This window comes from Papaver somniferum, chromosome 2 (genome assembly GCF_003573695.1).
Source record: "Papaver somniferum cultivar HN1 chromosome 2, ASM357369v1, whole genome shotgun sequence".
NCBI lineage: Eukaryota > Viridiplantae > Streptophyta > Magnoliopsida > Ranunculales > Papaveraceae > Papaver > Papaver somniferum.
The window spans coordinates 10007577-10030716 of NC_039359.1; the positions used below are offsets into that span (position 1 = coordinate 10007577).

The 23140-nt window shown below is 36.2% G+C and overlaps 1 protein-coding gene across 2 annotated transcripts; it reads left to right on the top strand.

Moving 5' to 3' along the window:
- Window positions 1-576: 576 nt before the first annotated feature.
- Window positions 577-4952, top strand: LOC113346866. Of its 2 annotated transcripts, none has more exons than XM_026590407.1 (6): window positions 577-907; window positions 1213-1403; window positions 1622-1680; window positions 1777-3435; window positions 3934-4108; window positions 4226-4952. In XM_026590407.1, the coding sequence occupies exons 2-6, from the start codon at window positions 1286-1288 to the stop codon at window positions 4885-4887; spliced, it is 2673 nt and encodes an 890-aa protein (XP_026446192.1). In that variant the 5' UTR covers window positions 577-907; window positions 1213-1285; the 3' UTR covers window positions 4888-4952. The 2 variants fall into 2 exon arrangements, with proteins under 2 accessions (XP_026446192.1, XP_026446193.1); XM_026590408.1 differs by having other exon boundaries at window positions 1219-1403.
- The last annotated feature ends 18188 nt before the right edge of the window (window positions 4953-23140 follow it).

Consider the following 23140-nt stretch of genomic DNA (forward strand, 5'->3'; position numbering starts at 1 on the left):
ATCAGCCCTCCACAACGGATATCTCCCATCCAAACACAAATTGAAAGTCAGAGCATAGAGGCACACGTACAGGTTTCTACTATTTGTCTTTGGACCATATGTTGTCTCCTTGTTTTTAATTCTGGAATCCAAGAGGAAACATAGTCATTGGAATATGATAAGCTTGGAAACATTTCAAATTAGTGACTAGTAAGTAATCAGTAGTATTCATAATTCCTTTGAAATATTTGAAAAGATGTTGATTTTTCTTTAATGCATGAGAAAATCAATTCATCACAGAAGTTGTCCCTGTTTAAGACCAAACCCAAATTACAAATCCATTGCATAAATCAAAACTAAAACATTGGATCCAGCTTATACTTGGTGATTGCTTATCGCTAATGAGTGGGAATCAACGAAAAAACAAAAAAGTCTCGAGAAAAACAGAACCAGGCATTGACTCGCTTGACTTTTGACCTTCCAAAGCCCCCACTCTCTCTCCTCCAGCTCCAAGAATTTGAAATTCCTCGATCACACTTACTTTTACTTCGAAAACCCATGACCAAAAAGAGACGTTATGAATTTATCATTATTATATCATCGTCATTTTTGTTATTTTCCTTGGAATTTTTATTTTCAAAATCTAATGGTATTTTAAATGGCTGGCTCCAATTGTTTCTTCTTCTCTTCTGCTGCCTCCATTTAATGCTCCAACTACGCATTTCACTCTTCCCTTTGCTTCCAATATTTCTTTTCTTTTTTCTTTATACAAATCTCTGTTTCTCTTTCTCTCTCACAGTAACTCCTGAATCATTTCTGTGTTGTAAAACCCTAAAACTCAAAACCCCATTGATTTACTTACTGTCTGCAGCGGAGAGCATTTTTGTTGATGAGGAGAAAGTTCAGATCTCTTATTCTCATCATTCTTGTAAGTTCTTTTTTCAGATCTCTACTTTGGTAATCTTTTGTTTGCATAAAGGTAGCATCTTTACTGTATATACCCGGGATTTTGATGTTTGATCTAAAAAAGTTAATATTCATAATAAAAATCGAATATTCGTAGTGATTTTTCTGGGTGAAATGATTGATTTTTGATCTATGCTCTGTATGGGGATCTATTAAGGATTAAGCTTAAGGATTAGTATTGATTTGATTTTGGGTTTAATTTATTATGCATGACTGTAATTGATTAAGTTTTTGTTGATCAATTGATTGATAAGTGTTTGGATAAAGTTGCAGATGGATTTCGTGTAGCTGGATCTTTTGTATTGACTATTCTAGTGTGTTGATGATTACGGTGTAAGAAATGGGGGGTCAAAAACAAGGTTCAAAGGGTGGAGGAGGACGTTATGTTGGTGGATTCCTTCAACTATTTGATTGGAATGGGAAGTCAAGGAAGAAGCTTTTTTCCAACAAGTCACCAGGTAATTTTAGCCATCATATTGTGATGATTACAATAATGATAACTACATAATAAAACCTGCATTGTCGAATTAAATATGTGCAAATGATTGATGATTTTCACTGAGTCAATGGAACATATGCTGAAATGTAAAATGAAATCTGTATTGTCTTGGAGAACTATGATCCATATTTCAGTACTTGATTATCAATGCTTTTTTCTTGGGGTGGTATTTTATAGAGGGGTCGAAACAGGGAAAAAGAAGTGAAGGGAATTCCACTACATCACAGCTTAGTCAGGTGGGTATTTGCTAATTGTTTCCTGTCCTGCTACATTATTTTTAACGCATTTGTTTTGATTAGTAAGATTTATTTATTTACTTTCTTTCTACTTAGGTTGATGATGATTTCTATGGAAGATCAACTCTCAGAGAAAGGAGTGATTATAGTTGTGCTTCTTCAGTGACCGACGAAGATGGATACGGAACTAAAGCTCCTGGGGTTGTAGCCAGGCTTATGGGATTGGATTGCTTACCCACTTCTGATATTGCTGAGCCCTACTCTAGTCCTCTTTCTGATTCCAGATCTCTTCAGGATTTTCATTACAGGAGAACTCCAGAGGTTCTGTATGGGAATGAATTCGTTCGTTCTGGCTACCAGTGCACTGAAAGTGAGAGATATGCTGAGAAGCCAGTTGAAATGAGACCTCAACACAACCTAAACAGGCCAATTGACAGGTTCCAAAGTGAAGTACTACCTCCAAGATCAGTTAAGGCCATTTCAATCACCCACCATAAGCTTTTGTCGCCTATCAAAAACCCTGGATTTATCCCAAGCAAGGCTGCTGCTCAAATAATGGAGGAAGCATCAAGGATTATCGGAAGGGGGCATCAGGTAACTAACAGGAACAAGATGCCGTCTCTTGGGTCTCCTTCGGTTCCTATAAAAATTCGGGATTTGAAGGAGAAAATGGAAGCTAGCCAAAGGCCATCTAAGCTCCCAGAATCATCCCGAAGGTCCACTGAATCCAATGCTGCTAAATATCTTAAAGGGCAGTCAATGAACAAAAGCTGGAATGGATCAGATGACGTGCCGCAAGTAAAGAGTTCGACATATTCAGATGAAAGTCATTCTGCTGGATTGAAGACCAAAGGAAAATCTGTCTCATTAGCTGTGCAAGCAAAAGTTAATGTTCAGAGAAGAGAAGCATTGAGTTCAACAAGCAGTAGAAGTGTTACGACCCATAAAGACAGACATGAGTTTAAGTCGAATAAGCCAATCAAGAGCCAAATGAATGCTCAAAACAGTACGCGGAAGAAGCCGGCCTTGGATCGCACCTCTGGCGTACTCAGGCAGAATAACCAGAAACAGAATAGCCAGACAATTAGAGATAGACCACAATTAAAGCCTTCGGTTCCTCACCAACAAGGTAGGAAACCTCTATCTTCTTCCAGCAGGGATAAAGCCCCAAGTAAGGTTGCAGGGACTTCCAAAGTTGGGGTCAGGAGGACAGTCTTAGAGAGTGATGATCACGAAAAAGAGGCAGCCGCGTCAAAAACAAAGAATGTTCCACGAAAGAAACGGCCTATAGAAAGCGATTCCCAATTCGAAAAAAGTAACTTTAGTGACACTGGTTCTGTTGATAGAGATCAGCTGCCTCGACAGTCTAATGCAGCATTAGATGCGCAGCTCAAGCGGGCATATGATCACAGAGGAAGTGGTATGGATGTTGTTTCTTTTACATTCACTTCTCCTCTGAAGAGACCATGTTCTGGATCTCAATCCTCTGGTCAGGTGGTGGAGAGAAATATCAACTTTTGTACGGATTCCAATAGGGAGGAAACTCTCACTGATGTAAAATATACAAGGTCACCTTCCCTGGGATTGAATGGGATAGGAGGAGATGCTTTGAGTGTTCTCTTGGAACAAAAAATAAAAGAGCTAACGTTTGGAGTTGAGTCTTCTTCCCGTAGCAAATCAAGGAGTGATGTTACTTCTGTATCGTGTAGCCAATCTGACTCCAACTGCTCCTCAATTGATTGGCATAAGTTGCAAGTAGGTCTTCTTTGTCCACACTACTTTTTCCCATTTCAAAACATTCTTCATTTTATCTTTAAGATTTCTGCTGCATTTACCCATCACAGTTCAAACTATTTCATGCTATTGCTAAGTTGATGTATTTATTGTAATTAACTTTCGTTTTTACCTGTTATAGATATATACAAAAGTAATAGCTATCTGAAAAAAGTAAATACAATTTGCACCTGTATTAGGGTCATTCATGGTGGAATTGATGACTAATGCCTAGTTGTTGTAGATGTTTTCAAATAAGTCATTTAAGTGGTTTTGGTTTTGGTTTTGGTTTTAAGCCTTCCTATTAAAGGCTTTTTATTTCTTTTCAATTTCACTGAAAGCGAATAGCTCTAGAAACTACATTGTCTGCCAATACTGCCATATTTTGTAAATATCTCGTTATGTAGAAGAATGTTATCCTCCTTTTTTTTATCCCTTGGATTATTGTCCATTGTACTGAAATGTGATCATATTATTCAGGGTATTGAAGATGTTGGGAAGTATAGCAGTTGCAGCAGCAGCAGCAACAACAACAGCGAAACGAGAACAAAAGAGCTCGATTTTCGACATCCTAGTCCGGTATCAACTCTTGAATCATCTTTCTCAAATGAAAGTTGCATCTCTTCAGATAGTGGGGATAGTTACTTTATGAATGGTACAGCTACGCTCTTCAATTGTTCCTTTTGAGTTTGGTGTTGCTTTCTTTCATTTTACTACTAAAAAATACTGAGGTGTGATCCGAAATAAAATTTACTTTCTCTCTCTTCTTAAGGTGGGAAACAATGTTCATCAGTTGAAGCTGAACTACAGGTTAGCTCAAATTGTCCTAAGAAGTTTCCATCAGTGGAGTTCGAGACCGAGTTATCTGATTCAGCATCGTTCCCATTTAGAGCTGGTGTGAGTTGTGAGCAAACAATAACATTCGGTGCCACAGATTACACAAGATCAGACAAGTGGGAGCTAGAGTATGTTAGAGAAATACTATCCAATGTAGAGTTGATGTTTAAGGATTTCACATTGGGTCGAGCCCGTGAAATCATAAATCCTCATCTATTTGACCAATTGGAAAGTCGAAAATATTGGCCACGAGTTTCCGCTGTAGAGGATGAAAAAGAAAGCAAGCTCCGACGCAGAACATTATTTGATTGTGTAGGTGAATGTTTGGATTTGAGATGCAGAAGATACGTTGGTGGGGGGAGTGCAAAATGGGCAAAGGGGTTAGCAATGGTGAGGAGAACAGATTGGTTGGCAAATGAGGTTTACAAGGAGGTTTCAGTATGGAGAGCCATGGATGATGTTGTCGACAAGGATATGAGTAGTCAGTTTGGGAGATGGCTTGAATTTGAACCTGAAGAATTTGAAGTTGGATTAGATGTAGAGAAAAGGATATTAAGTTCTTTAGTTGATGAATTAGTTGTTGATATGTTTTATTAGTTTTTGTTCTTCTTCTGTAAGGTTTACTAGTATTCTCATCTAATGGAAGTTGATTGTTCCCATGATTGTACTACCTCTGCTATTTTCTTCTGCAAGGGCTATAAGCATTCTCATCTAATGAAAGTTGATTGTTCCCATATTGTATTTTCTCTGCTATTTTTCAGTCTCCAACAGTTCACTGAAGGTGGCATTGTGGTGTTTCTGCTATTTTTTCAGTCTCCAACAGTTCACTGAAGGTGGCATTGTGGTGTCTGCTATTTTTCCAGTCTCCAACAGTTCAGTGAAGGTGGCATCGTGGCGTCGTTTGGGTTCACAAAGTCATTGCGACTAGTAGAATCGTAAGTTTGATTTCTCTGAATTTGGCTCACCTGAGCTGCACATTATTTTTTGTTGAGTATGTAAATGTTAGTCGAGCATGACAAGACTCAGTCTGATACATGACTAAGAGCTGAGTTTGCGAAAAACAAACTTGAACCTAAGACAGTTTCATGCTTAGTAAAGAAAACATTTTGTTCATGAATGTGATTGAAGATGCTACAACTATTGACTCACTATTTCTGGACCCCCAAAGTTCAATAATAGAGAATTGGAAGTAAAGGACAGGTTGGGCCATAACTCTGTTGATCAGGTTTGCAGGTCACTCAGCTTTGTATCTTCTGTTTTGTAGTAATCAAAAATTCTACTGTCTGTTTTTTTCTTTCTATTTTTACCAAGGAAGAATTTTACATATCATAACTTGATCTAAGGTTTTGTGAGAGAAAACACATGTATCCATGAAATGTCAGAATCATAAAGTTGAAGAAGAAGCAGCAGAAGAAGAAGGTGTCTATATCCATCCACCATCCTTTGAGAGTTTCTGATTAGTCATTACTGAGAGATCATATCAGATTTTGTTTTTGACCCCCACCTCAAAACCTTTTGCTTGGCTATGGATGGTTTCTATGTGTTTTAGGCAGAGACAAACGATTGTGGTTAGAGCAACCACAGTCATGAGACGGACCAAATACCAAAAACCAGACTAAAAGCTAAAAAAATTTGGTATTCTGGGTGTTCAAGCGCAATGGGGGACGACCAAAATTTGGTGAAGCGTAACTTATATGAACGCTTGGTGCAAACAGAACTTATACTCACGTTTCTTGACCGAGCGTTCTTTAAAATATGCGTCTGAATGAAACGGAGTTATTACGTGCGCCTGATTGAGGCGTAGGTATAGTTCACGCCTAACATGGGACGGCGATGGGAAGTGCGTCTACTGGGACGGAGAAGTTATGTGCGTCTGATACACACGGAGATAGAAAGTGCGTATGACTCGGGCGGACATAGAAGGTGCGTCTGGGTAGGGCGGATATGGAAGGTGCGTCTGTGTTGGGCGGACATAGAAAGTGCGTCTAGTTCAGGCGTAGATGGATTGTGCGTCTGTGTCGGGCGTTTATTAAAAATCCGTCTGAGTGGGGCGCTTATAGAAGCAGCGTCTGAGTGGGGCGTTTATAGAAGCAGCGTCTGAGTGGAGCGTGCATAGAATATCCGTCTGAGTTGGGCGTTTTTAGAAAGACCGTCTGGATATACACGTTATTATCTCTTCTCCTCCTCTTTCTACATAACCTATGTTTACAAAAGAAAAAAAAAACGACGACGAAACCTAAGTAAAAATCTAGGGCAAATTTTCTTCCTAAATCTCATGTGATGGCCATTAATCTATGTTCTTGTGAAAGAAACGAGTAATCTAATTCGTTAATTGGGTGCGGGGAAATTTGATTGAAGATTAAAGGTATGGTTTTTATTCCTAAGTAATTAGGTTAATTAGGCGTAATTTTCTTGATTTGTTTTTGGGTGGAATTTGATTTCTTTAAGCATAACAGATGTTGATTTGTTCATTTTTTGCTGATTTGCTAACTCAGTTGTTGCAAATCTGTTAAAATGGAGGGTACTGTTGTACTGCTGAAAAAACAATCACTAACTTGTATTTATATCGTGCTCAGATGTTGAGCAGAATAACGTCGAGATTTGCACAAGGAAAAAAGATGAATAATAAGAAACGCAAAGGTAAAGGTCCAATGGAGCCTGAAACGGTCGGAAAATCAGAAAATCAGAAAATCAGTTCCAAAATATAACCGTTGGCGCACGTCTGGGTGTATGCCTGGTAACAGACGCTCGTAATACATGCGCCCAAAGCAGGCGTAAATTAAAGTTGCGCCTGCTAACAAACGCTCACAATACATGCGCCCATTCCAGACGCTCATAATACATGCGCATCACACAGACGCTCATAATACATGCGCCTCACACAGGCGCACGTAATACATGCGCCCAAACCAGGCGTTTTTAATAACTGCGCCCCATTGGGACGTACATTCTAATTACGCCTGCTATGGGGCGTATGTTTTATCTCCGTATGGCCCGACGGTGTTTATAAATACGCCTAATTCAAATGCTCTGTATACATCCGCCCCAATATCATACGTTCTTTATACATACGCCCGGTGTGAAGCGCCCACTATACTTCCGTCTCGATTCATACGCTCGTAATAACCCCGTCCCACTATTGATCATTTTAGTCTGGGTTGGCGACCATATTTGGTCACAAACCCTAATTCTCTGGACTAAATATGGCTTTACTCCTCACCACTGCGGCACTTTCTGGGACCAAATTTGGGTTAGTACCCAAATTTGATCGTGACAGTGGTTGCTGTTAGACGGTTGTGTTGATATTAAACTCAAAATCTTAAAGAGAGGAGGGTCCAGAGTCCAGAGGGACCGAGGGAGGACACTTCACTGACTCACACATGACAAAACCCTCAAACTAATACTTGGAGTAGTACTGTAGTAGTGGTGGTGGAGTATGGATTCCCTTTCTTGAAAGAAGGAAAAGAGAGGGTCAGTCTTTGTGAGTCAGGTTTTTAATAATAAAATTACCATTTTTACTCCTTTTTAAAGTTTATCACTTCAGAATGCAGTGCCAGCGCTTGGGGATTTGTTTGTCAACTTGTGCTGCAATTTGCTAATGGAAAGAGAATCTAAATAGTAGTATAATCTGAAAATGGTGTTGTTGGTGAGTACTGTAACAGATATATATATATATATATATATATGGATTGGAGCATGGGAATGCAGAGAATGCCATAATGGTGAAGCTGCACGAAGTTGCAAATTACAGACATTTTTTAACGAGAAAAAAAAAAGGGATTAAAGACATTTTAAAATACTCGCTAAACACGTTCACCTGCAGTTTTCCACCTTCTATGGACACGATCTTGGCTGGTTTACGTTGTCTAAATTATTTTCATATTCGTTCAGGTTCAGGCACACAAATTACGAGTTTCTGTGATGGGTTTTTGTCCTAAGCACGGTACTTGTCTTAGAATAAAAACTGAAAGGCTGAAGGGAAAGTCCTGTTTAAAAGTGTCATCCATGGAAAAATCATAGGCACTTAACATATAAATCATCTTCCATAAAAAAACAACAACAACATATAAATCATCTCCAAGCGTCACCATTATGCCTTAGAATAAAAACTCCTCGATAGTCCCGATTTACCATTCATGTTGATGATGGTAATTTTGATTTTCATTTCCAGTTTGATGGTGACCACTGTGATAATGAGTAATGTTTTTGATTGTGTTGGAACAAAACAGGGCCATTAGAAAGTAATAAGAGAATTCGGGGGTTGTGGATAGTTCTACGCACATGCTAGTAAATCATTTTTTCATTCTGTCACTTATTTACCAAAAAAAGAAAAAGCAAAGGCCCCGGGAGATAACACGTCAGCATCAACAATTGGCAGAAATCACTAGAGTTTTTTTTTTCTTTCCCAGAATTGCTAGTTGGCTCCCTATTCTTCACCTCCCTACAATCTAAGCCCCACATCGAGATTCGAATTCAGGTTCAGATGGGGTTCACCATTCCCCTAATATGGGGTTTAGATCGTAGAGAGGAGAATAAGAAGGTGGAAATTAGGGAGCCAAATAGCACTGCCGTTTTTTGTTTTGTTTTGTTTTGTTTTGTTTTGTTTTGATCAATAAATCACTAGAGGTGTTGGCCAAAACACAGATGAGTTAACTCTGTTTGCAAATACACTCACTGTTTCCCTCTTTTGATCATCTTAGTTATCTCAGTAATTTTTCTCTTGATTATGTTTAAACACTTTCTCAGTCTTTTTCATCTGTTTTAATCTTAACTTTCATAACTCTCAAGTTTTTCATTCTTTTAAGTAACTTTATTAGTCTTTTCCAAGCTTAATATGAATCACTAATCCTTCTTGTTTTTTCCATTATGTGTTTACAACTTTTGATGTCTCTAATGGTGTTTGCCTATTTTAGTATTGTGATTATGGCGTTTGTAGAGCTTGTTTTAATCATACGTTTGATTGATATGATTGTTTGTGATGATGTCAATGGTAAGAGTTCAATATCAGGGTTCATCCGCACCGATCCACCAAGTCAATACCACCTAAAATCCCGCCTTACTTTCCTTTTGAAATTTTGAAATTTCAAAAAATTCAAATTAGTCAGCATTCAATTTGGTATATGCTGGCTCCTAATTATCGGAGAGTCAACACCAGATATTCGAGTTTCCGTATTCAAAAAGATATTCTTTTAATTAGTTATAATGATGATTATCTTCAAAGTCACGGAGAATTATTCTTCAAAAAGATCACAATTATAATGAGAATTATTCTTAATTAGTTATAATGAGAATTATCCTTAATCACAGTCTTTTTAAGCCTCAGCAACAACTTTCTCACAGTCAGAAACCTTTTCCCATAAACCCTAGAAACAAAAACCTTACAATGGAAGGCGAAAGTAGTGAATCAGTTGCTGCTCTGGTTAACAAATTCAAGCGAGTTGCATTGGATCTTGGTGGTACTAATGAGATTGTCATTTATAATCATAATGATGTTGAAGGAGAGGAAGAGAAAAACAACTGGGAAACAAGTGTTATAGGCAAAATCATCATCGAAGGAAGAATGAAGGTTGAAACTGTGGAAAAATGGATAGGTTTCACTTGGCCATTTATGACACCAGAAGATGTTAGAATTGTAGAAATCGATCCAAACATAATGATCTTTAAGTTCAGTAAATGAGATCTTCTGAACAGAGTCATTAATGAGCGTCCGTGGAATGTCAACAAACATCTGTTAGTGGTTCATGACTATATTCCTGACATGGTCTATACTGAGAAGCAATGGGGTTTTCAACAATTATGGATACAACTACCTTTTTTGCTTCTTGAGCATATGAATATGGATGCAGTCACAAAAATTGGAGAAATTATGGGAGAGGTGGTAGCTTTGCATCCAAAAGATGTTATACCTATAGGCAGTGACCCAGTCAAAGTGTGCGTGAACAATGATCTCACTAATCCTCTAAGAAGATGAGTCAAAGAAATCACTAATGCTGGTCTTACTCGATGGATCAAGTTCTTCTATGAACGCCAACCTAGTGGAATTTGCACGGGATGCTATGTACTCAAGCATTGCAGAGGAGCATGTAAAGATGCTGCAGTTTTCTTAGCCAAGGCTCATGACAAACCATATTTCTTTGATAATGCAAACAGTCTCAGAAAAAGTATTGTCCCAGCCTCAACTTCAAAGGTTCCTGCTGCTAGGAAGAATTTAAAGAGTTTTGTGATATCTACTCTTTTTGTCCCACAAAAATATGGAGTGGCAGTGAATATGAATTTCCTTCTAAAGGATGTTGAAGGTGAAGATGATATCAGGCTAGGCAAAAGACAAAGAGCTATGGAAGATAACGAGCTGATCCAGGAAGAGAGCGACACTGCCTCATCGTCTAGTAACATTGACATCATCATGAACAATCAAACGGCTCAGGGGGTCACAATCATAGACACAAAAGCTTTCAATGCAGAACTGGAAAAACAGGTAAACTCTAATCTTATTTATTGAAATTATAAGTTTTTAATTTTTCATATCATTAGTCATTGTCACAAAAAACTAGGTATGTTTGACCTCATTTATTACTCAGACACTTATTTCCTCATGCATATTTGAATTTTTACGTATCACCTTTGCATGGTTCTTTAATACTCATCTGTGTTGCCGTACCTTGCACTGCAGTCCTGTAAGAATTTTCCTTCTCATCATTCGTCTAAACTCAATTGCAAACGTGAAAGTAATCTCGTGGAACGTTCAAGGGTTTAAGAACTCAGATACCAGAAATCATTGAAGTGACTTGATTAAAACCCAGAACCATGACATTATTTTCTTGTGTGAAACAAAAATAAGTAGACAAGTTTGCATGCCTTTATTGAAAAAATACCATTACCCAAACTGTGACTATATTGAGCATCAAGGGCTTTCCTGGTGGTCTATCCCTTCTATGGAAAAGTGGCTTCACCTGTGATGTGGTTGATAAATCTCATAATGTGTTCAACATTATGGTTCAAATTGATCTTAGTAAACCTGAAATTTTGATAACATGTATGTATGGTCAATCAAATTCCACTAGGAAAAAAGAACAATGGGATTACATCCATCAAATAAGTTCTGAAAATTCTAGCCCATGGTTAGTTATAGGACACCTCAATTTCCACTTGCCAGACAATGAGACTCATGCTCCTACTTATACAGATAGTTGGGTTAGCAATTTTATTACCACTAATGGTCTAGAGGATCTAGGCTTTGTTGGTAAGGACTATACTTGGACCAACAATAACATGGGTACTGGAACAAAAATATCTAGGATTGACATGGTCTTAGGGAATATCAGTTGGTCACTAAATTTTCCAAATAGAAAACTTTATCATCTTAATCAAGTAGGCAGTGACCATATCCCTATCATGTTTGAATCTAATGTTAATGCTCCCAGTTGTTGGAAACCTTTCAAGTTCTTTTTAACTTGGTTGAATGATTCTTCTTGTGTTACTGTTATTGCTAATGCATGGAAATCTAGTGTCAATGGCTCTCCTGCTTTTCAGTTAGTTAACAAACTGCAAGTTACAAGAAAGATGTTGTCCTTATGGAATATAAGGAACATTTTGGTACATTAATCAGAAAGTAGACAAGTTGCAGAAAGAGTTAAGCATATTACAAGAGAGCCCTCCAGATCCCGTGACAAATGAGGAAGTTCTTAACATCAACAAGGAATTAAGTAAATGGCATAAGATTAAAAGTGAGTTCTATCAACATAAGTCTAGAGATCATTTCATTAAAGACATGGACAACAACAGCAATTACTTCCACTCCAAAGTCAACAAAAGGAAATCCAGAAACAACATAGATTCCATACAAGACAGTGACAACAAATGGCTGGTAATAAGGGAAGATATCTCAACTCACATGTCAGAGCATTTTAAAAGTATTAGTACGTCAACTAATCCAGTTCTTGAGGAAATTTTTTATGATGTTCTTCCTTCCATCATCTCAGCTGAAGATAATTTTATGCTCACCATAATTCCTTCTAATGATAAAATCTTCAACACTCTTAAAAGCATGGAGAACTGGAGTGCTCCTTTCCCTGAAGGCTTCCAAGCAGGTTTCCTTAAAATTCAATGGCATATTGTGGGTGATGATGTCTGTTTAATGGTTAAGAGATTTTTTTAAACAAAACATATCCTTAAACAGATCAACAACACTTACATTTCTCTTATTCCCAAGAAGAAGAAAGCAATCAATGCAAGTGATTTCAGACCCATTGGTTTATGTAATACTTCTTACAAGATAATCTCCAAAGTCATTGTCAACAAAATGAAACCAATCATGGATAATATTATATCTCCTTTCCAAGCAACTTATGTCTCAGGAAGGCTCATTAGTGATAACACTGTTATTGCTCAAGAAATTATCCATTCTATAAAGAAGAAAAGAGGATAATCTGGTTGGCTGGCCTTAAAACTAGACATGTCAAAAGTATTCGACAGGTTGGAGTGGTCTTTCTTGATTAAGGTACTTCAACATTTTGGTTTTTCAAATGATTTCTGTGAGTTAATTCATCAGTATATTAGTACTACAACTTTATCAGTTATGCTCAATGGTTCTCCTTGTGAATCTTTCAATCTAACAAGAGGCGTCAGGCAGATGATTGCTTGATCTTTACTTAAACAAACAATGGTACTATTACCAAATTATTGGAGGTTCTTAATAACTTCAGTTCTCAATTAGGTCAATTAATCAATTTTGAAAAGTCTGCAGTGCATTTCAGTAAAAAGACAAATCCTCAAGTTGCTGAGTCTCTAATTCAACTTCTTGGACTTAAAGTAATGAGTTCTAAAGAAAAACATTTGGGTTCTCCACTTATTCTTGGACATTCTAAACAAGAATCTTTTACGACTATAAAAGAGAATTTTGAATCCAGATTTCTTCATGGTCTAGTACATCTCTTTCACAAGCTGGCAGAGGTACCATGGTCAAGCATGTACTCAACTCAGTTTCAGTTTATCAAATGGGAACTTTCAAGCTTCCCAAAAATCTTATTCAGCAGCTGACTTCCATAGAAAGTAAATTTTTCTTGGGATACAACACCAATAGAGGTTCAAACCCCGTGGCTTGGATGAATATGTGCACTCCTAAGGAACTAGGGGGACTTGCTTTTAGAGATTTAGAAAAGCTGAATCTTGCTCTTCTTCAAAACTTGCATGGATAATCTGTTTTGATTCAAGTAGCTTGATGTCTCAAGTTCTAGGCAGCAAATACTTAAAAAGTGGAAATTTGCTACATCAAAATCTTTCAGCAAAAAACTGCTCTTACACTTGAAACAGAATCACAAAAGGCATGGAAATAGTCAAGCAAAACTACTTCATGGAGATAAACAATGGGAAGAAGACTAAAATCTGGAAGGACAAATGGATACCTGGTATGGCTCATCCACCTTTACCCATTAGTGAACATTTCAGATTTTATGAAGATGTTGTTGAGCTATATCTGCCTAACACCAGTCAATGGAATATTCCTCTTCTGAATACATTATTTGATGCTGCCACCACTCTTAAAATACAGTCTCTCTTCATATATTGTACAAAGGAAGATGTAATGCTTTGGATGCCATTTAAAGATGGTAATTTCTCTGTTAAAAGCACATATAAGATGTTGACTTATACTAACAGAGAAGTTCAAGTTAATGGAATCACAGTTGAGGCTAGAGTATGGAAGGCTCTGGAGTATCCAAGTAGCTCACAGAATAAAGTTATTTATTTGGAAATGCGTAAGAGGCATCAATGTTTCTAAAAGTAAGAGAACTCTTTATAATCCTGATGTTGAAACTCATTATGACATATGTGGGCATGATTTAGAAGACGTGGAACATATAATTTTTGATTGCAGGCATGCCAGATCAGTTTGGAGAGGAATTAATATCAACATAGATGCAGTCAGAGAGAACTGCAACTCTGTAACAGAATAAGTTATTAGTTGGTTTTCTTCTAATGAATCTGTTGAGAATCTCAGATGGTTATTTTCACTTATGATTTGTACTTGGATTTTGTGGAAAGATAGATGTGATGTGGTCTTTCAGGGAGTAACTCTTAACTCTCATACTTCAATCCATAAAATAAATTATCACTTAGCCTCTCATATGCAATGCATTGCTTCTAACATTTCTGCATTTCATATTTCTAGTGATATTGACTCTAGATGGAATCCACCAGCAGTGGCATTATGAAGTATAATATAGATGGTTCTTTTGATCATGACTCTAATAAGTTTGGCACTGACATTGTCTTGCATGATCATACAGGTACCTGTCTTGGAATCAAAGGGAGCAGCGAAAATAGAGCTCTGAATCCTAAAGAGGTGGATTACATGGCAGTAAGGGAAGCTTTATCTTGGGCAAAAGCAAAGAGGCATTTATCCATTCAAATTGAGGCAGACGGTAAGTTAGTTATTGATTTCATTAATGGGAATGTTTTACTCATTCAATGGGAGAATAGAAACTTAATAAAAGAGATCAAACATCTGATCTCTAGTTTTCCTTTTTGTGAGTTTATTTATGTTAGTCGGGACGACAATAGAGTAGAAGATGCTATTGCCAAGAATGTCAGGCATAATGCTACAAATATTGAAACCTATGTAGACTTCGATCCTGCTATTTGTGGTCATTTATCCAAAGATCATAACAGCAGATAATCTTAATAAATTTTCTCTTTATCAAAAAAGAAAGTTATTTTTTCTCAAGTTGGCGAGATTGGGGAATATCCAGTTAATTAGAATATACTTAATAAAACAAATTAGGGTCGTTTCGAAAGTAAAATCCGAAGCCTCTTATACATATATTTCCAAAATGACTAAATTGCCCTTGTTTAATTAGTACTAATAAATCTGTTTAACTTAATTAATGTTGTTAGATTAATTAGTTAAAATAAAAGTTATGAAATTATTTTTAGTTTGATTGAACTTATGGATTATGTGGGAAGATTTTTGAGAGATAAAAATTTGTTTGTAACGTAAATGAAACCGCACTAGCCAAATACTTCTAAAAAGGAGATTACAACGATGTTTAATGGTTTCATTCTCAAAACTACAGAAAAAATCAACACCTTTCAGAACTGAAAGTATGAAAAGTGTTGATTTTTGACAAATATGGAAGATAACCACCATCAATAGCCGGCATGTTGGTAATAAACCCTGATGACGACCGAGTGAGATTTTTCATAAAGAGCAAGGTGTTATAAATGCATGATTATTCGGAAAGGTATTAATTTCATAACATGCCGACTAAGCTATAGTCGTCAAGATCGAGAATGTCAAACACTGACGACTAAAAGTCTTATACACAAGCTCGTCACAATTACATATAAAAAAACATGGCGACTAAATGAAAAATGGGACACAGAAAAAGATTGATTTAAGATATTATTGGCCGTCATGGTCGAAATTGGACAAAGTCACGACCAACACAAAGTCATCAAGATAGATATTTGAAGATTATGACGACCCTAAAAACTTATAAAACTTACTTAATCAAAATCGTCAACCTACATTTAGACCATGACGACTTTTGAACACCAAGAAAAGTCATCATGCTAAAAAATATATCTCCTTGACGGCTTTTCAATCATACTGGTTATGAAATCATACCCAATCTCAAACCTCGTAACCTCGAATTTCAAATTTTTATTGATATTTTGATTTCATTTTGAGTTTTGAGTTTTGTTTTATTTTTTATTTTTTTTATTCATCACGTCCATTAGAGTTTTGAAGATGGATTTTAAAGTTTCTTGGACGGGTTTTAGTTTTACGGTTTGAATGAAACTGAATCCAAGTATTAATAGTAACAACATTTTTGTCTCTTTTAGACACCCATTAGCACACTATTTTGGATGGGTTTAAATTTTGCATACCCCAGAAAATTTGGGTATATCCCAATCCGGCCAGCAAGTAAAGCATCAATACAAAAACTTCCATTCAAATACCCGATATTCAGTTTATCAAGAAGTTTATTGGCATCATTTTCAATGACAACACAAGTGAGTTTTACTTCTAAAACTTTCTTCATAATAGCCCAGGCAGGCTGAGTTTCAGCTTTTTCAGGATAATAAACCACAAACAATAGGCCCCACAAAAAGAAACCTTATAAGAGGAGTTACGCATCATATATCATGCCATGCACCGTTATCCAAAAAAATTTAGCAAAGATACCATTAATATTGCATTTAATTATTCCATCCTAAAGGAGATGGAATCCATTTATCCATTCTAAGATTTTGCTGAAAAAGGATGGGTTGGACAAGATTATGTCTTGAATTAGTCATGGAAAGAAATCTGTTTAAAACAGTTTTAGGAGTTTTAAGATTATCTCCAAAAGGAAAGTTATTTATGTTCGACCAAGTAAAGCAAAAAATTGATTAAACTCGTCAAACAAAAACGGGATAGAAATCAACAACCAAAATTGCAGCTAATCCAAAAAAAAAAAAACCACCATCTAACATGAAAAGAGAATAAAAAAAACAACTCTACTTCCAAAGGGACACATTTTAAAACATGCATGCCAGACTCGTTATTATATATATTCATCCACAGACGACAAAAATGATATGGAATCTACAATCAAGATTCATCCCAACAGGAATAAGATTTATGGCAGCTTTCCAAACAAATAAGTTGACTCCATGAGAAACCTGATTTTCTAAATACACTTTCAAAGGTTCTTTTTCAGAGGGAATTCAATTTATATAAGCCCCAACAGAAAGATTTAGTAGAAATATGGCAATTTGAAAGATCTCAAGCGGTAGGCATGTCAATGAATAACCGATTATCCAACATTCGTCTGTGTCATTACCGAAAACTTAAGATATTATCCGAAATTTGGGATATCCAATACAGATATCATATCGGATAGTTATTCTTATCGGATATACAGATATGATTTGTCAATATCCTATAGGGTGATTATTTGAAATCCGATAATATATATATATATATAATTTTATTATTATAAGTTAATATATATCTTATTTTTAGCACGTGTTATTGATTTTGATTGAAATGAAATGAATGAATGACAAAATTATCAAAATTAATTTGGTGTTAGGATTATAGATCACTAAAAGAATAAATGATTAAAGACAAACAAGAAAATTAGGTGTTTTTATGTAAAATATAGTATTTCGGATAATTATTGGATACTCACGGATATTCGTTAACCTTAACGAAACGGATACGAATGTCAATGTTGAAAATCCGTCCGAAAACTACCGAAATTTCTTATCATATACGGATACGAAATTGGCGATATCCGTTCCGACAAATAATGTTGACACCCTTACCAAGCGGTCAAGCCTTCGTATCATGAGTACTAGATTGAACTAATGGAATGAAAATGATCTCCATAATAACAACATCATCAAATGAGAATCGAGCAGGATAACTTTCCAGGTTTCAGTAACATGATCAGTGATACGGATAGTTCGCGAACTTATTGGATACGAAAGATTCCTGAACTCCGAGACGACAAATTGTTCACAAACTGTTTTGCACAGTTCACAAAGTGTTTTAGTTTTAAGAGTTATTGAACCCCCTAAATGCTTGATGGTTCATGAACAATCCAACCATGGTTCTTAGGATAACCATTTGGTGTACAAAGCTTATTCCGACAATTTGCGGTTCTAAAATCTTCTTTGTAATTCAAGGAAAGCTTCTCACGTGATTGCATGATCAATGCATATTGAGAAGCTGAGATTTCTTGTCATGTCCGCTTTTTGCGACATGATTCAATGTTTGATATAATGCTTCTCTAGTTTTCGTATGGATATTATTTGTTGAATTCTGATGTATGTTAAACCATATAAATCTCCCAGAACGAAAATAGTATAAAAATGTAATGTGATGTAATTTAAATCGTTTACTGCAAGTGCACGATTATCGATGAGACAATATTCAAAATACGGTTCATTCCACAAGGACTAAATTGATTTTTTACTATTAGTTTTTAATAAATACTAAGCTAGAAAGATGATTTTAAGAAAATAAACTATAAGTTAAATAATAAAATGAATGATTAAGAAAATACCAGGGCTTTGATTCCACCGCAATGCTAGATATTAGATAATTCAATCATTTTTCTACAAAATTCTTCTTTAAATACCCAAGACGATTTAGGACATGAATCAACATCTTGGATGATTTAAACCAATAAAATATCTCAAAATACTAACAGATTTCTTCATTTAAAGATGTTGTCTTTTATAAAGAATAAATAAATCATTTAACAAGCATAAGGACTCATGAAGAAAATTATTATATTTAATAAACAAGATAAAATGACCATAAGAGTTATTAGTGAGAAACAAGTAACACTCTCTAACATACATCATAGGGATTCCTCTTAGCCTAGTAGAAATATTATCTAACCATTACAAATATAAAAGAAAAGAAAAAGAAACTAATATATTTTACTGCTCTTGTGAACTAGAAAACTGAACTTCCTATTAGAGCATTGCTCGGTCGAACTCGCATGCGTTGCTATCTCAAGCATGTTTGTCAATGTTAGTGATCAAAACTATAAGTCTTGATTTCTAGTCTATTATAGCTAAGTCTCGGACTAGGATAGAAAGTGTAGTTGAGCTCAAGGACTTCATGGCGATTCATCATATAAGTAGATGAACTACTCAAGGAACCGGTGGAACTTCTCGACAAAAAGGTATGTGAAGACTTGAACTTATCTATCACTCAAAAGTCTATCTACTTTATCTCCTACTCTTTGAGACAATAAGTCGTATGCTATATATATAGATTTGGATTATACACAATTGGTATTTCGAGCCGAGTATACCTCGCCTATCTATTTCTCTAAATATGTGTTGGTAAGCTTTTCGCTTCGATCAAGTTTATCTTTACCATGTGACGAAAGTCATGATATGTTTCAATCATCTTGAAAATTTCTTTGATGAGAAATGGTGTAACAACTGTATAACGTCCTCTAAGAATGTTTCAACAATTGAAATGAGAGTTTAGATTACATAACCAATGGTGGACATAAGCATTGTTTTGGAAACACATTATGTATGAGTCTTATTCCTTGAACCAAAGTTTGCGAACTTTGTTGATCAAGTGAACCGGAAGAATGGCGTGAGCCAAGTCCGCGAACTGTCGAAGTTCTCAAACCCAAGAATTTCTGCTGGAGTTGACAAACTACTTGCGTGAAGCTAAGTCTGCGAACCGGCGAAGTTCTCATACCCGAGAATTTCTGCTGGAGTTTGTAAACTCTGCCCAGTAACTTAAGTCCGTGAACCTAGTATGCGAACTTGAGAAGGTTATATATCTGACGATGATTTCTGAACTTAAACTTAAAAAGACTAAGGAATGCAGTTTGCAAACCGTGGCTATAAAGTTTCATGAACCGATTCAAGTGAATCAAATCATCTTTGCTTCAATTGTGTCTTGTGTAGTACATAAGATTTCCTTGCAATTGAACAACTCTCTAACTAGTTCATTTGAAGTCATTTGAACTAGTTATGGTGAAGAAGAACATGGTTGATATGAAATGCTCATATGGCTAACATTTTGGTTAACTATTGTTGAACCAAAAAGTGCATACGTTTGGGTACGGTTAACAAACCTAGAAGCGTGCATTGTCAAGTGTGTGTAACAAGCTAAGTTTTCGATCTAACGGTTGAGAAATATTAGCTTGAATCCAAATCATGTTTTCATCTAACGATGAATATTGAATGCTTTGCTACTAAGCTAACATTGATTGCAAACCCTAATTTGAAAGATTATATAAAGGAGACATCTAGTATTATGCGAAACTAATCCCTACACCTTACGTGTAATACTAGTTTGCGTGCTAGAGTCGATTCTCCTCTAACCTTTGGTTTTCTTCTTCTAAAACCAGGTTAACGACTTAAAGACTTCATTGGGATTGTGAAGCCAGACCGATACTACTTTTATCGTAGTTGTGCGATCTGATTTTACATCTTCTATTGCACGAGTACAATCATATTGATTGGCTTGAGATTGATATCTCCGATAGGCAAGATATAAAAAGTAGTCACAAACATCTTCGTCTCATTGTTTGTGATTCCGCAACATCTTATTTCGCTACCATACGATTAAGATTGTTGTGAGATGATTGATAACTCTAGGTTGTTCTTCGGGAATATAAGACCGGATTATTAATTGGTTCATGTTCACCTTGATTATTATCAAAAGACGGAACAAAACCTTTAGGGTTTATTTGTGGGAGACAAATTGATCCTTTGATAGACTTGTTTGTGTGAGACAGATTTGTTTATTTTCAAAGCCTGCGATTTTGGGTCGTACCAACTCTTAGTTGTGGGTGAGATCAGCTAAGGAAATCAAGTGCACAATATGCTACTGGGATCAGAGGCGTAGGAGCATAACTTTACCTTAGATCAGTGGAAGATTGATCGGGGTTCAACTACAGTCCAGTCCGAAGTTAGCTTGGAGTAGGCTAATGTCTGTAGCGGCTTAATACAGTGTGTGTTCAATCTGGACTAGGTCCCGGGTTTTTTTTGCATTTGAGGTTTCCTCGTTAACAAAATTTCTGGTGTCTGTGTTATTTCAATTTCCGCATTATATTGTTTTATCTTTATAATTGAAATAATACAGGTTGTGCGTTAGATCATCAATTAGAGTAATCCAACCTTTGGTTGTTGATTGTCATTGATTGATCCTTGGATATTGGTCTTTGGTACCATCCAAGTTATTCCTTGCATTTGATTAGAACTCGCAGCTCCTTCTTGAGTAAATCAAATCAAGAAGAGAGATATAAACTCGTTGATATACTTTTAATTGATTGAGTCTTGTTGATTCCTTTAAAAGTATATTCGAGTTTGTCCATACAGATTGCTAAGCGAAATATTGGGTGGCATTGTTAGACCCCCGCTTTTTCAATTGGTATCAGAGCAGGCAAACACGTTCAAGATCTTACAAGTCTGTGTTTGTAGCGATCTGAATCTATGGACAAAAGTGTTATCTCTAACGTACCACCAGTCTTCGATGGCTCTAATTACTTATGGTGGAAAATTTCTATGCGAGCTTTTCTTCAAGCGCGTGATTTTCAATCATTGGTATATGTTGTTAATGGCTATGATGCTCCCGTTGTGGCAGTTGTAGATGTAAACGTTCCCAAGAATATTGGTGAATATAATCCTGCCGAGATACTTGCTGCAAAGAAAAATTCCGAAGGTTTGAATGCCATCATACATGCCATTACCCCAAATCTTCAGCAGCATGTGTCAAATTGCAATAGGTCTAAATATGCTTGGGATATCTTAGAAACCATATTTGAAGGTAACTCCAGTGAAAAGGAATCTTGGCTTCAAAACCTTAATTCCGATTGGGAGAACCTTCGTATGGAAGATGAAGATACATTTGATGAGTTTAATCTCAGAGTGTCTGAAATTTTTAATGCATCTTTTGCATTGGGTAAGACTATTCCTGAAAACGACATTGTGATGAAAATTCTCAGATCTCTGCCATCTAGTCTAAGAAGCATGCCATCATTGAGGGAAATAACCTTGATAATATTTCCAGAAATACATTGGTTGGAAAGCTAAAGATCTTTGATCATGAGCATACATCCAAAATCAGAAAAGATGTTGCCTTAAAAGCACAAAAGAACATTAAGTTACTTGATAAAAGTAAAAGTGTATGTGTCTCTGAGGATGATCAGTCTGAGGGTGATTTTTCGGATGAAGATCTTGACAAATCAGTCTCCTTGATCACAAAACAGTTTAGGGATCTTCTATTGAAGAGAAGTAAACGGTTTTCAAGAGACAAACCTAGGTCATCAGATAAACCTCATAATCGCGTTCCTCCTAAAAACAGGGTTGCTGACGAGGCTGATGACGAGGATATGTTACAGTGCTTTAAGTGTAAAAGTTTTGTTCATTTTGTAAACGAGTTCCCAAATCGTAGAAAATACACTGGGAACAAATGTCTTGCTGTAATACTTGATGAGATGTCTGAGATCTATGATTCTGATGAAGATAGGAAATCAAGTGTTGGTCTTCTATGTGAAAACGTTGATTTTGATAATTGTAGCAATGCATATATCAACCTTTATGGTTCCGGTGAAGAAAAGAATCCAATCAAGCTGGAAGAATCAATTGACCCATCCTTTGGAAACTCTGTTTGTAATGTTTCAGGATCTACTATGTGTCTGGTGCTTTCACACCACAGATACATGAATACTATCCAAGTTTGGTGTGCTCGTTTTGTTCTCATAAGGGTCATGAACTATCAAGATGTTACAAGTACAAACATCAAGTGAGGCACGCCAACAAACTTCAACGAAGAGCAAATCGATTGGCAAGGAAGCTTAAACTTGCTCAGAAGACTGCTGAGGTATGTAGGATTTTATCTTTGTCCAAGAAGTTGGTTTCCAAAGACAACATAAGACCATTAGAGAAGAAGGTATGGTCAAATCGCTTTGATAGACAGAAGTCAGTGGATTCCTCTCAAGAGGAAAATGGTGGACAAATTGTTGTTTGGTAAATCTTGTCTCATGTGCCTGATCAAAAGAGATAAGATTGTGTACCGCTCAGTCTTTAAGAAAAATTTTCTTTTTAGTTTTCTTTTTCCTGTATATGAAATAAAAGTAAAGGGTTATTATCGACAATTCTACTCTTTATAGGGTTTAGAATTGGGCGTCCACAAACCTGTTTAATGGTTGCGAACCCTACATTCCTTTTTCCTCTCAGATATCCTTTATATCTTAAGACTGCTTGATGAGATTGTGAATTTCACTCATAAAAACCAGTTGTTTATAACTGTTCTCTAAGCATTTTGTCTTTGGATGGAAAAGATGTCAATATGATTGTTAAGCCATCAATCAAGGAA

Coding starts and splice junctions, on each gene's coding strand:
- LOC113346866 (XM_026590407.1), top strand. CDS start 1,286: ATGGGGGGTCAAAAACAAGGTTCAAAGGGTGGAGGAGGACGTTATGTT. Junction 3,436..3,933: donor TTGATTGGCATAAGTTGCAA/GTAGGTCTTCTT, acceptor CATATTATTCAG/GGTATTGAAGATGTTGGGAA. Junction 4,109..4,225: donor GGATAGTTACTTTATGAATG/GTACAGCTACGC, acceptor TCTCTTCTTAAG/GTGGGAAACAATGTTCATCA.